Raw genomic sequence first — 11,275 nt, 5'->3', positions numbered from 1 at the left:
ATCTACGATTCGTTCCCAGATCCTGGGAAACTGCGTTCAGGGATATACAGGTGACTGAACTGGAGGTGAAAATCATGCCACAGCTGTGGGCGCCCAGGAACCCCTGGAGGCGCAGTCTGCGGGGGAAGGGAATGGGTGCCCCCCACCCTCACCCCCTGAGAGAAGAAAGGAGGGAAAAGAATGGGATCAGCTGATCACGTAGGGCAAAACTACGAGAGGCCCCAGCTTTCCCGTCTAGGTCCCAGGTCCCCGCGGGGAGGGAGGGGGGGGGGAGGCGGCGGGTCCCAGCGCGGCCGCGCCGAAGCGCCCGGCGGTGGCCCCGGGGCCCGTTGCTAAGCGCGGGGCCCGGGCGGTGCGGCCCCGGCCGGCCGGCCGGCCGGCCGACTGCCTCCTCCCTCCCGGGCGCCGGCCAGCCCGCCTCCCCCTCCCTCGCTCCCTCCCCCGGGGCCCGGGTGGCGGCCCCGCCCCCGCCGGCCCGGCCGCCCTGTCCCCGCCTCCCCCTCCGCGGGCTGCAACAGGTGCCTCCCGGAGCAGGAAGCCCGCGCCGCCGCCGCTCAGCTCCCCGGGCGCGTCCAGGACCCGCTGCGCCAGCGCGCCATTCCCGGGCCCGCGTGCGTCCCCACGAGGACAGGGACGCCGCCGCTCCCGCCGCCTCTCCGCCCCGCTTCCTGCCCCCGCTCCCGGCGAGGGGCCCAGGAGAAGGCCGCGCCCGCGCTCGCCCCCGGCCCCGCCACCCTCCCGCCGCTTTGCGCGCCATGGACGCCCCGGAGCAGCAGCCCGAGCCCGACGGCGGGGACGCCCCGGGCCACGAGCCCGGGGGCAGCCCCCAAGACGAGTTCGACTTCTCCATCCTCTTCGACTATGAGTATTTGAATCCTATCGAAGGTCGGTGGAGGCTCCTCCCGGCCTGCCCCCCCCCCCCGCCCCCCGAGCCCTGGCGGGGGCTTGGGCCTGCGGAGTGGACACGGGGCCCCTCTTTGGTCCCGATGTCACACTTTGGGGGGGGGTGGAGGGAGGGAAGGAGGGAGGGGTGCGTCTCCCCAGGTGAGAGGGAGGGCATGAGGCGTCTAGGACTGTTGCCACCTTAAGGGGGCGGTAGGCTCACTCTTGCCCAGTAGGGCGTCAGGCTGCAGTTACTGGTGGCTTGTCCCTGAGGGTCACTGTAGCAAAGCAAGGGGTGGTAGGGGCCTCAGCTGGCTCTTGCCTGCTGCAGGGTCTTTGGAGGGGAAAGGAAGTGATTGATTTGCCTCTGGAGGGAGGAGGTGAGGAAGCCAAAGAATGGAGTCAGCAGGGAGGGGACTGATGCACAGAGGTTGCAACTGCGCCCAACCTTCACGGCCTGGGACGCTGACCCTCCTCTCTGCAGACAGCACCGCCTGTGAGCTGACTTTGCTGGGGACTCGGTGTTGAAACTGGTGAAGAGGTTGTCTGTGTCTGATGCTGGAGGGTGGTTTGGCTTCAGTGTTAGGAAGCCAGCCCCTTTCGTCCCTGGGTTCTGCTGCTGCCTTTGTGGATCACCCCAGATGGATCAGTCTGAGCTTTGTTATGTGGTCCCCTAGCCCCCAGTCATCGTGCATGTGGGGTTTGCGGGCGAAGCCTGGCGTGTGGATTCAGGAAGAAGAAGCCTATTCCTGCCTCGGCGACCTGTCAGTCCATGCTTTTAGGTGCCCGATGTGGCTGGGGACTTCCCCAGGCTGGGCCATCACTTCACGTGGGTTAGCAGGAACATTTGTCAGAAGGTGGAGGAGGTCGTATGCCCAGCTTCACTGTATTTTTCTGGTTAGCAGGTTGTCTTGGAAAAAAACAAAAAAAAAAACCCCAGCCCCAACCAGGCTTCCTGATTTTGACAGCCCAACCCAGCCAATGCTTGTTGAAGCCTCAGGGGCAGGCCTGTTGGTAACTTCCAGATGCACTCGGGCTTGGCCGCATCCGGAGTGCAGGAAGGGGTTGTGCGGGCTGCTTGGTGTAGGAGGCCTTTTCACGGAGGCTTGGTGCTTCTCAGAGATGTGTAAGGGAGGTGAATGAGAAGTTTTAACTTTCCTTCCCTCATGGTCTTCACTGGCCACGTTAGGTGAGGGACTTGCTTTGGCTTAGATGACAAGGAAGATGGTAGTTAGTAAATCATTCTGTATTTTGGCTGGAGATGGAAATAATTAGCCAACAAAAGAGACCAGTCTTCTCGAGTTGCAATCTGGAGGCCTTCCTTTGCTTTGAAAAGATACAACTAAGAATCTGCAAATGATCCCTTTAAGGTTCCTTTAACATCCGCGCTCTTTGTTTGTTAAGATTAAAGTCATGTTTTGCAGGGAACTTCTACCCCTCCCAGATTCACAATCAGCTAACTTTTTTTTTTTTTTGCACAGGGGAGATTTCCGGGGAAATAGTTTCCAAGCCAAATCTGATGGGAGGTGCTTTTTATAGTTTTTCTTGGCAAGTGGTGCTTGGTGGCCGCCAGATGGGTGTCTAAATGGCCACAGCGAAAACCCTGGAATCATTTAAAAAAAAAAAACAACTTTATTTTTTTGGAACAGTTTGAGAGTACAGAACACTGGTAAAGACAGTAGAGGGAGTTGCCATATCCCGAGCACCCAGGTCCCCATTTTATTTACATTACACTAGTATGAATGTATTTGTTATCATTCATGAGCCAATACTGATGCATTATTATGACCTAGAGTCCATACTGTCCTTGTTTGTTATGAGCTTGACAGTTTTGAGGAGCACTGGTTAGGTGTGCTGTAGAGTGTGCCTCAGTTAGGGTCTTTCTGATGTTTCCCTCGTGCAAAGGCTGGGGCTATGGGTTTAGGGGACGAAGACCACACAGCTGACGGGACTGTGTCCATCACATCCTATCAAGGGTACCTATTATCAACTTGATTGATCACCGTTGATACTGACCTTGATCAGCTTGGCCAAAGTAGTATTTGTCGGGTTTCTCCATTGTAAAGTCCCTCCTCTGCAAACTGTACTCTTTGGAAAGGAGTTCCTATGTGTAGCCCCCCGCCTTATGGAATGGGGAGTTTGCTCTGGAATCTGTAAATGATGGTTCCTTGCTGGGAAGTAGGCAGCATCATGGCTGAGGAAGAGAGGGGGTGTTGTGAGCCTTGGGAGGCAAAGCGAGCTCTTCCAGATGTGGGTCTGGCTCTGGCTTACCCAGATGTTAATGGGGTCACCTCTCTGCTTCTGAATGGTGGAACTCCCCAAGGACTGACACTAGCCTTTAGCTTGCCATTGGGCTTTGTCCCGGGTGACAATATATTGGTGATGCGTGTGAGGGCTACCCTTAGCTCTGTGCATGAGCTTGGCAAACGTCAAGGAAGGAAAGGGCCGGCGAATGGGACAGACATTGTCAGAACTTGGTGATGGTACTTAGGAATTTGGGGGAAGTCGGATGCTCATTTTATGGAACTGTAGCATCGTAGCAGATGCCTATTATAGCTCATGCAGTAACCCTCCAACCCTAGCAGGTGGGCACTCTTGTCACCCTCATTTTACAGAGGAGGCAGTGAGGCATGGAAAGGTGAAGGAATTTTCTCAAGAGAACAGGGTTGGTAAATGGCAGAGCTGAAACATGAACCTGGCAGTCTTGCTCCAGAGGCTGCATTCTGAGCTACTGTGTGAGGGTTCACTATTCCCTCATCTGATGAGCGAGATGCAAAGCAGTTTGTAAGGGGCACTATGGCAAGACTGGAGTTTAAAACATTTACCAACAGAGTGATCTTAGGTGAGTCTTTTAACCTCTCTGGACCTTGGTTTGCTTATCTGTCAAATGGCTGAAATAATAGTGCTTATCTCACAGGGTTGTTTGCCTTGAATGGCTTGACCTATTTATTTATTTAAGATTTATTTATTTATTTTAGAGACAGAGAGTGGGGGAGGGGCAGGGTCAGAGGGGGAGAGAGAATCTTAAGCAGGCTCCATGCCCAGCACGGAGCCCAGCACGGGGCTCAGCACGGGGCTCAGCACGGGGCTCAGCACGGGGCTCAGCACGGGGCTCGATCTCACGACCCTGAGATCATGATCTGAGCCGAAATCAAGAGTCAGACACTCAACGGACTGAGCCACCCAGGCACCCCCTGACCTATTTAAGTCAATACAGAGTGTGATTTGTTATGAGCATTTTTTTAAACCCTTGGCTCTCTTAACAGAGGTGCTCAGTTCATGTGAGCTGTTACTCATTTACTCATCCCGCTAACTACTGGGCATCTATTGTGTTAGATCCTGGGGATATAATAGGGAATAAGACCCAGGCCCTGCCCTCACGGAGCTGGAGCCTCAAATTGTGCTTCTGTGGTTTTCTCTCGTCTAATGGCATTGACTAATAATACCTTCAGCAGCCTGCCCCCTGGTAGTGGAAATGGCAGCATTCTTGCCTTGTTTCTGACCCTAGCAGGAATATCTTAGGTGTCTGCTTTAGGACTGAAGTATATGGATTTTATTATGTTGAGGAAGTATCTACCCATTACTGTTTTCTTGAGAGGTTTGATTAGGAATGAGAGTTGAATTAGGTCATCGGCTTCTTAGGATCTATGGAAAAATGATTTTATTCTTCTTAGATCTATTTATATGCTGACTTATACCAATAGATTTCTGAATATTGAACAATTCTTGGTTTAAACCCCACTTGGTCACTTATAGTGGTGGGGCTGGTGTCTGATAATGTTTAAGATTCCTGTCAGCAGTATTCATGAGTGATATTTGTCTGTAATGTCCTTTTTGGTGTGGTTCGGATTTCTTTCCTTTTCTATGCTCAGGAACAACATATGTATTGCTGGGACTATCCTGTTTCTAAAGTTGTGATAGAATTCCCCTGTGAAGCCATCTGGACCTGGTGCCTTTTTATGGGGTTGTTCTCTGATTGCTTTCTCTCTTCTGTTCTCTGTTGTCGATGGGAATTGGTCTGCTTGCACTTTCTGTGTCTACTGGAGTCAATTTTGGTAAGCCATATCTTTCTAAGAAATTATCCATTTTATTTAGGTTTTCAAATTTATTTGCTTAGAGCCATGCAAAGTATGACTCTTACTATACTTAGCTGTCTCCCTCGGTCAAAAAAAGGTGACAGAACGGGGACAGAGCTGTGGGAGTCCTGACCAGTGCTCCTAACCTCATCGTGGAGGGGAGAGAGGTGTGCTGGTTGTCGGTGGACAGATTAGAAGTTTCGTTCCTTTGTGTGTGCTCGCAAATTCGATGAAATGAATTAGTACTTCTCCCAATGTGTAAAGCACTGGGAGAGATGGATGGGTACTGGGAGTCCCTGTCACCTCCGGAAGTGCCACATCCCCTCTGGACTGACCCATCGGGCACGATCACTGCTGCTAGGCCTCAGTGGGTCTGGTGTGTCCCTCCTGGTAAGCTAATGCAAATGGCACCAACCTTGACCTTTCAGGCCTCCTGGTCTTGTAGTCCATTCTGGTGGTCCTTAAACTTTTTGGGTCACAGCCCTTTGCAAAGCTGATGAAAGCCGCAGATCCCATATGCACACACACTGTAGGAGCGCATGTACACACATATCAGGCACGTACACATTGCTCACGTGCGTAACTCCTGCACGCCCCCCTACACATCCCCCTCTGCCCTCCGTGTGCCTTTCATACCGTTTTCAGGTAGACTCACAGAACCCTCTGGAGCCCATCCCCTCTCGTCACCCGCATTTCCACTCAGGAACACCTGCTCTCAACCCATTCACCGGGGACAATTAAAACCTCCTTCTTTCAGCAAACACTCACTGAATGCTGGTTTGGTGCCAGACCCTGGGGGGGGGGGGGGGGGGGGGGATGGGTGTAGAGACAATTCGATGTGGTCCTACCCTTGCCTGGCCCTCAGGCCAGTATGGGACACAGCCTGGTAAACAAAAAGGGACAAATGAGGTGCTGGGGATAGGGTATCATGGGGATTTTTTTGGTGCTTACTAAAAATAGAGTTCTACCCTAAGCAAGCAGGTTCGCTGAACACATGTGACATTCAGAGACGTTGCCGTCTGTGTGGAGTTAAGGACAGGCCTTATTAAGCCTGCTTTGTACAAACAGCGTCTCCAGGTGCAGCCGGAAAGGTGAAATGAGAGCTAGGGTTGAGCGGTGGCCTTGTCTAGGAGGCGAAGGAAATGGGGAGAAAGTTGCCCTGATCATTCTTCACCGCTGAACACAGGTCATCCACGCTTCCAAATTCGTTCTGGAGGCGATTGGGAGCAAGGCCCTTAAAACCTTAGAGCAGTGTTATTTGGGTTGGTTCCCAAGGTGTCCTAATCCTGTAAGGTGGGGTGGGGGGTGGGGTTTGAATCTATTTGAAAAATGCAGCATTGTGGCCAGTGGTTCTCAATCCTGGCTGCACATTAGAATCTTTCAGCTGCACTCGGGACCAGGGAAGTCAGACCCTTTGGGGGTCCATTACCTTTGCTGAGTCAGGCAGCGGCGAATGGCAGGGCGGGCCTTGAACCCAGGCAGCCGGGGTCCTGAGTCCAAGCTGTCAGCACTACAACTCAGCAACGATGTCACGGACTCTAGCTTTGGGGACGTCCCATGTACTGGAGCCCGGGCTGCATGCACCCCTTATATTTGATATTTATAGAATCATCAACTTGATGTTTGTTGCTGTCCTTAGGGGATTATGCTCCTACAACAAAACTAATAGTGATAAAGGACAGGAAATCAATGGGAGTTCTGCTGTTTTTATAGTTCTTTCTGCATCCCCAGGGATTGTTGTGCATGCCCCCGAGGCCATTGGCTCAGCGGGTCAGAGCACCAGGTCTGAAATCAGAAAACCCTGGCTTGAAATTCTGATTTAGGTGCCTCCTACCTGCCTGACCTTGGCCAAGCAAAAGTCCCCGGGGCATTAGCAAGCGCACAATGAGTAATTGCCCAATGAATGGAGGAAAATTATTAGCGGTATGCCTCGGGACATGAGATTTGGCTTCTCTGGGCTTGTGTTTTCTCACCTGTGCCGTGGGGATGGTGATGGTAGCTCTCACCTGCGGGGGTGGATGTGAGGTTACCTGGAGGCAGTGTGCTCGAAGCCCGAAGCCTGAAGCCCGCGTGGCAAGGCTGTGCAGAGATTGGGCGGCTTCCAGCTCTCCTGGCTTCCTGAGGGCATTGGCTCCTTGGAACAGGGAGCCTTCACCTTGGATGAAGTCTGAGCTTTAAGAGAAGACCGGCCAGGAATAAAGAAGATTCTGGTCCTCGGAGAGGAGCCCCCGGCTGCCGGGCTTGAGTGGGTGCTGTCTACCTTAACGCGCCTTCTGTACTGACTCAGAATACCCTTCTGGCACCTGCCTCAGCCCCAGAACTGGGCCGGCTGCAAGAACTTTCCCAGATGTCCAGACTCCGGGGCCTGGAGGTTCCTCGGTGGCTGCCTCTCTTGGGGAGGCAGCGTTTCCCCAGGTGTCCTGCCCTGGCTCCATGGGACCCTTGAACCAGGGCCAGGAAGGAGCAGCCCTGGAAAGTGCAGTGTGATGGATGCCTTGTGGCTTCCCCCCATGAAGGGACTTCCTCCTCCTTTCCTCCCCAGCACAGGAAATAGCCACAGGCCCCGCAGAGCTCCAGCCAAACTTGGCTTCCCCAGGCTGGTGTGAGATTTGTTTTTTCTGCTGATTGTTCAAACTGAGCTCAGGGAAGAAGGCGAGACTCGACCCTGGGGCTCTTCCCGGGATGGGTCAGGGGCTTCTTCCTTATCTGGAGCAGAGCCCGATATGGGCTCCCCCAAAGCAAGAACAACGGCCTTTGGCTTTTCCCTGAATTTTTGTAATGAACTTTACCCAAAATACGGAAATGTAGAGAAATGATATAATTTCACGTTCCCACCACCCAGCTCTCAGTACCAGCATAAGGCTAATCTTTCAGCCCTCCCCCCCACTTATGCTCTACACTCCCGCCCCCAGTTACTTTAAATCAAATTCCAAATGATATACTATTTTGTTAATAACTAGAGTAGTCTGTAGCTCTCCAAAGACTCGAGAAAAAACCAAATGCCGTTATCAAACCTAAAACAGAACAATAATGACTTAATTTCCAATGTCTAGTTGCAAATTTCCCGCTTGTCTCACAAGTATCTTTTTACAGTTAATTTGTTTGAACCAAGATCCAAACAAGATCTTCACATTGTATTTGGTTGATGTGACCGCTGTGTTTCATTCTAGAAAGGTCCCCATCAATCCGCTTTTTTGCTATTTCTTTGCTGAAGAAACAAGGCCAGTTTTGCTGCACTGTTTGCCACGCGTCGGATTTGGCCAGTGGCATTCCTGGGGTGTCTTTGAACACGTTCCTCTGTCCTTTGCATTTCTTATAAACTGGCATTTAGATGGAAAGCCCCATGCCTTGGATTTTTTAATGCTTTCCCCCCTCCCCCGGTGTGGGGGAGGGGATATACACCCAAAGGCAGACGAGAGATGGCTTTTCCTGAGTTGGCATTTGGGACCCTCCCCGCCTCCTAATCTGAGGTTTGGGGGAAAAGCACATTTTCTCCACTGGGTCTGTTTTGGTTAAGATGCATTTCTAAAAGCCAGCCCTTCCCATGTGAATTTTAATTGAGCCATGCCTGGGTGAGCTTTCTGAAGGGAAGAAAGTCGCCTGCAAAGCTCAGGATTTATAAAGGCCCTTATCAAAACAAACCTGCTTGGGCAGGCCTGCAAAAGGGGGAAATGGTAAATGAGGAGGGGAAAGCTTGGTCTGTGGTGCCTGCAACAGTGACTAGAAAGACTGTAGGCAGGGGCTGTCGGCCTGCACGCTCGTAAGAAGGTGGGCCGCCCGTCTGAGGTCCGCAGAGGGTGCCATCACCTCTGTTGCTGGGGAGAAAGGAGGAATGCCATTAATGACCGGGCTTGGCAGGGCCACTGATTAAGTGTGCCTGCCCCTGGGAGCATGGCACTGAAATGAGAACTGCCAGGGGGGAGGGAAAGTGTAAATAAAGAACCTGTCAGTCAATCAGGTATTAATTTTAAATCTCTGCCCCTGGCCAAGAGTTCAGGGGCCCCACTGTTCTCAATGGGGAAGTTTCCATTTGGATTTCAAGTTGGTTAAAAAAAGGGGGGGCAATCGGCTTTTCAAGGCTGTGCCAGGGGTTGTGGGACTGAAGGGGGGCAGCTTTGAGGTGCTGGCATGAGGGCAAGGGGTCTTTGCTGAGCTGGTTAGAAAGTATGCGCCCACCTGTGTCCCCTCGGGCAGGCGTTTGACGGAGAGGTGGGTTAGCCATGTCCAGCCCTGTTTCTGAGGGAGGATTATCTGAAGTCTATTTCTGGTCGGTTCTGACCAGACCTTTCCTTCTTCTTTTGGTGAGGAAGCTGCCTGAGCCGTGTTCTCTGTCACGCACCCCATGACCAGTGTGGAGGGACGGACTCTCCTGTTAGAAAAGGGCCGCACATTGGGCGCCTGGGTGGCTCAGTTGGTTAAGCGACTGCCTTCGGCTCAGGTCAAGATCCCGGAGTTCCGGGATCGAGTCCCGCATCGGGCTCCCTGCTCGGCGGGGAGTCTGCTTCTCCCTCTGACCCTCTTCCCTCTCGTGCTCTCTGTCTCTCATTCTCTCTCTCTCAAATAAATAAATAAAATCTTAAAAAAAAAAAAAAAAAGGGCCTCACTAAGTCCAGTTTGGTCTCACATGGCTGTCTTTAAAAAGAGAGGCCGTATAGTCTGGTGACCGGGTAAATAAATGATGGTTTCATCCTATGGGGGGATACTACATATAAAAAAGAAATTGTGGCCGCACACCACACGGATGACTCTCAGAATGTTGAGCGAAAGACGTAACCTGTCCATCCTGGTGAATTTTATTTATGTGACGTTCGAGAACAGGCAAACCCAGTCTCTGGGGTGAGAAGTGAGGCCGGGTAAGGGTTCCTGGCTGGGGGGGGGGGGGGGGGGGGGTGCCACCAGGGAACCCTCGGGCAGAATGGAAATGGTCTATATCTTGAATGGTGGATAACCGGATACATACATATATAAAGAGGCACGAGAGGTACATTTCACATTTGTGCATTTTACTGCACTTAAACCAGGTCTCAGTTTGAACCCCAGCTCTGCCCCTGATTGTTTTGTGACGTTGGGTGAATCTCTGCACCCTTAAGCCTCAGTTTCTTCATCTGTAACACAAGGGACTTGATAACACCTGCCTCCCCTACCCCGGGGGGCTGGTTATAAGCTGCAGAGAGGGAGGCAGCAGGTGGGAAAGCTTGCGGCCCGGTGAATCTCAGCAATTGCGATGAAGAAACATAGGAAGGTGTCTGAACGTCTTGAAAGCAGGAGGGGCCGTTGGAATGATTAAACCAGCAAAAGGTAGTCTGTAGCTCTTGTGAAGATGGAGATGAGTCCTGTCTGCCCGATGCCTCCATCCAAAAGCTTGACCTTGAGGCCTGTGGGCTGTGGAGTCCATACACTTCTCCACCCATCTCCGAAAGGAGTGTGTGTCCGCCTGGGGGTGCGCGTGGGTTCGCGAACAGCCAGGCCGGCAGCCAATCTGTGAGGCTGATCGCTTGCAAATCATCCTGGGTCTTGTGTCCCCAGGCGCCTGGCCTCGTGGCAGGCTGCCTGGGAGGCAGGACCGAGCCTTCTTTTCTGTCCCGTCTGGTGAAGGCAGACAGCTGTCTTCGCTGGGACAAGGTCAGCAAAGAGCAGAGCGTTCAAGGTGGCTTTTTCCAGTGGTTCCACATGGACGAGACAGGATGGTAAACTGCCTTTTTTCCCTTTCTGGCACTTCTGCACCTGACTTATCTGGATGGAATTTCTCGCCTTTTATGCCCTGCGTCTGTATATGTCATCGCTGAGGGACGAGTGTGACACCCTGATTCCCCGTCATCACTAACACACACGACTCAGATGAGGAATCCAGCTGCGGTTCTGTGTGTGTGCAGGGCATGGGGGGCTTTGGGGAAGTTTGCTGAGCACTGAACTTACTACTAGAGGGCAAAGCTTGAGGCGGCTTTTCAAAGCAGGGCTTTGCCCCCGGTGGTGCAGGCCACCAGCCAAAAAAGGTTCCACCTTCCGGCTCCTTCGGTGATCCCGCCCAGCCCCCAACACACGGGAGGTTAGGAGGATGGCTGGGTGGTGGGAGGCGGGCTCGTTCCCCCCACCTTCTCCCCTTTCCTCCGGCTGTACTTTGTGGTGCCAGGTTGTGGCATCCTCAGTGCTGCCATGGCGACAGACTGTGGTGACTCAAACCCAGGGCCTGTGACTCGCACCACCTTGGGGCGTGAGCTCATCAGGTGGTGGGTCCGGCACCTCAGACAGGGACGGCCCGCAGCCCCAGGCCCCCCCCCCCCCCCCCCCCCCCCCCCCCCCGCCCCCCAGGGGGGTTG

General features: G+C 53.1%; 1 protein-coding gene across 1 annotated transcript in view; it reads left to right on the top strand.

Annotated features, from left to right (window-relative positions):
• Positions 1-688: 688 nt before the first annotated feature.
• NFATC2 (nuclear factor of activated T cells 2) overlaps positions 689-11,275 on the top strand; it is a 137,152-nt gene continuing 126,565 nt past the window's right edge. The window contains exon 1 of the mRNA XM_021685886.1: positions 689-885. Coding sequence (XP_021541561.1) covers positions 756-885 — 130 coding nt within the window. The 5' untranslated portion in view covers positions 689-755. The remainder of the gene's footprint in view (positions 886-11,275) is intronic.

Source organism: Neomonachus schauinslandi, chromosome 10, assembly GCF_002201575.2.
Source record: "Neomonachus schauinslandi chromosome 10, ASM220157v2, whole genome shotgun sequence".
Lineage (NCBI taxonomy): Eukaryota > Metazoa > Chordata > Mammalia > Carnivora > Phocidae > Neomonachus > Neomonachus schauinslandi.
Note: the sequence above shows the minus strand (reverse complement) of the source record. Positions and strands in the feature narration are given on the sequence as shown.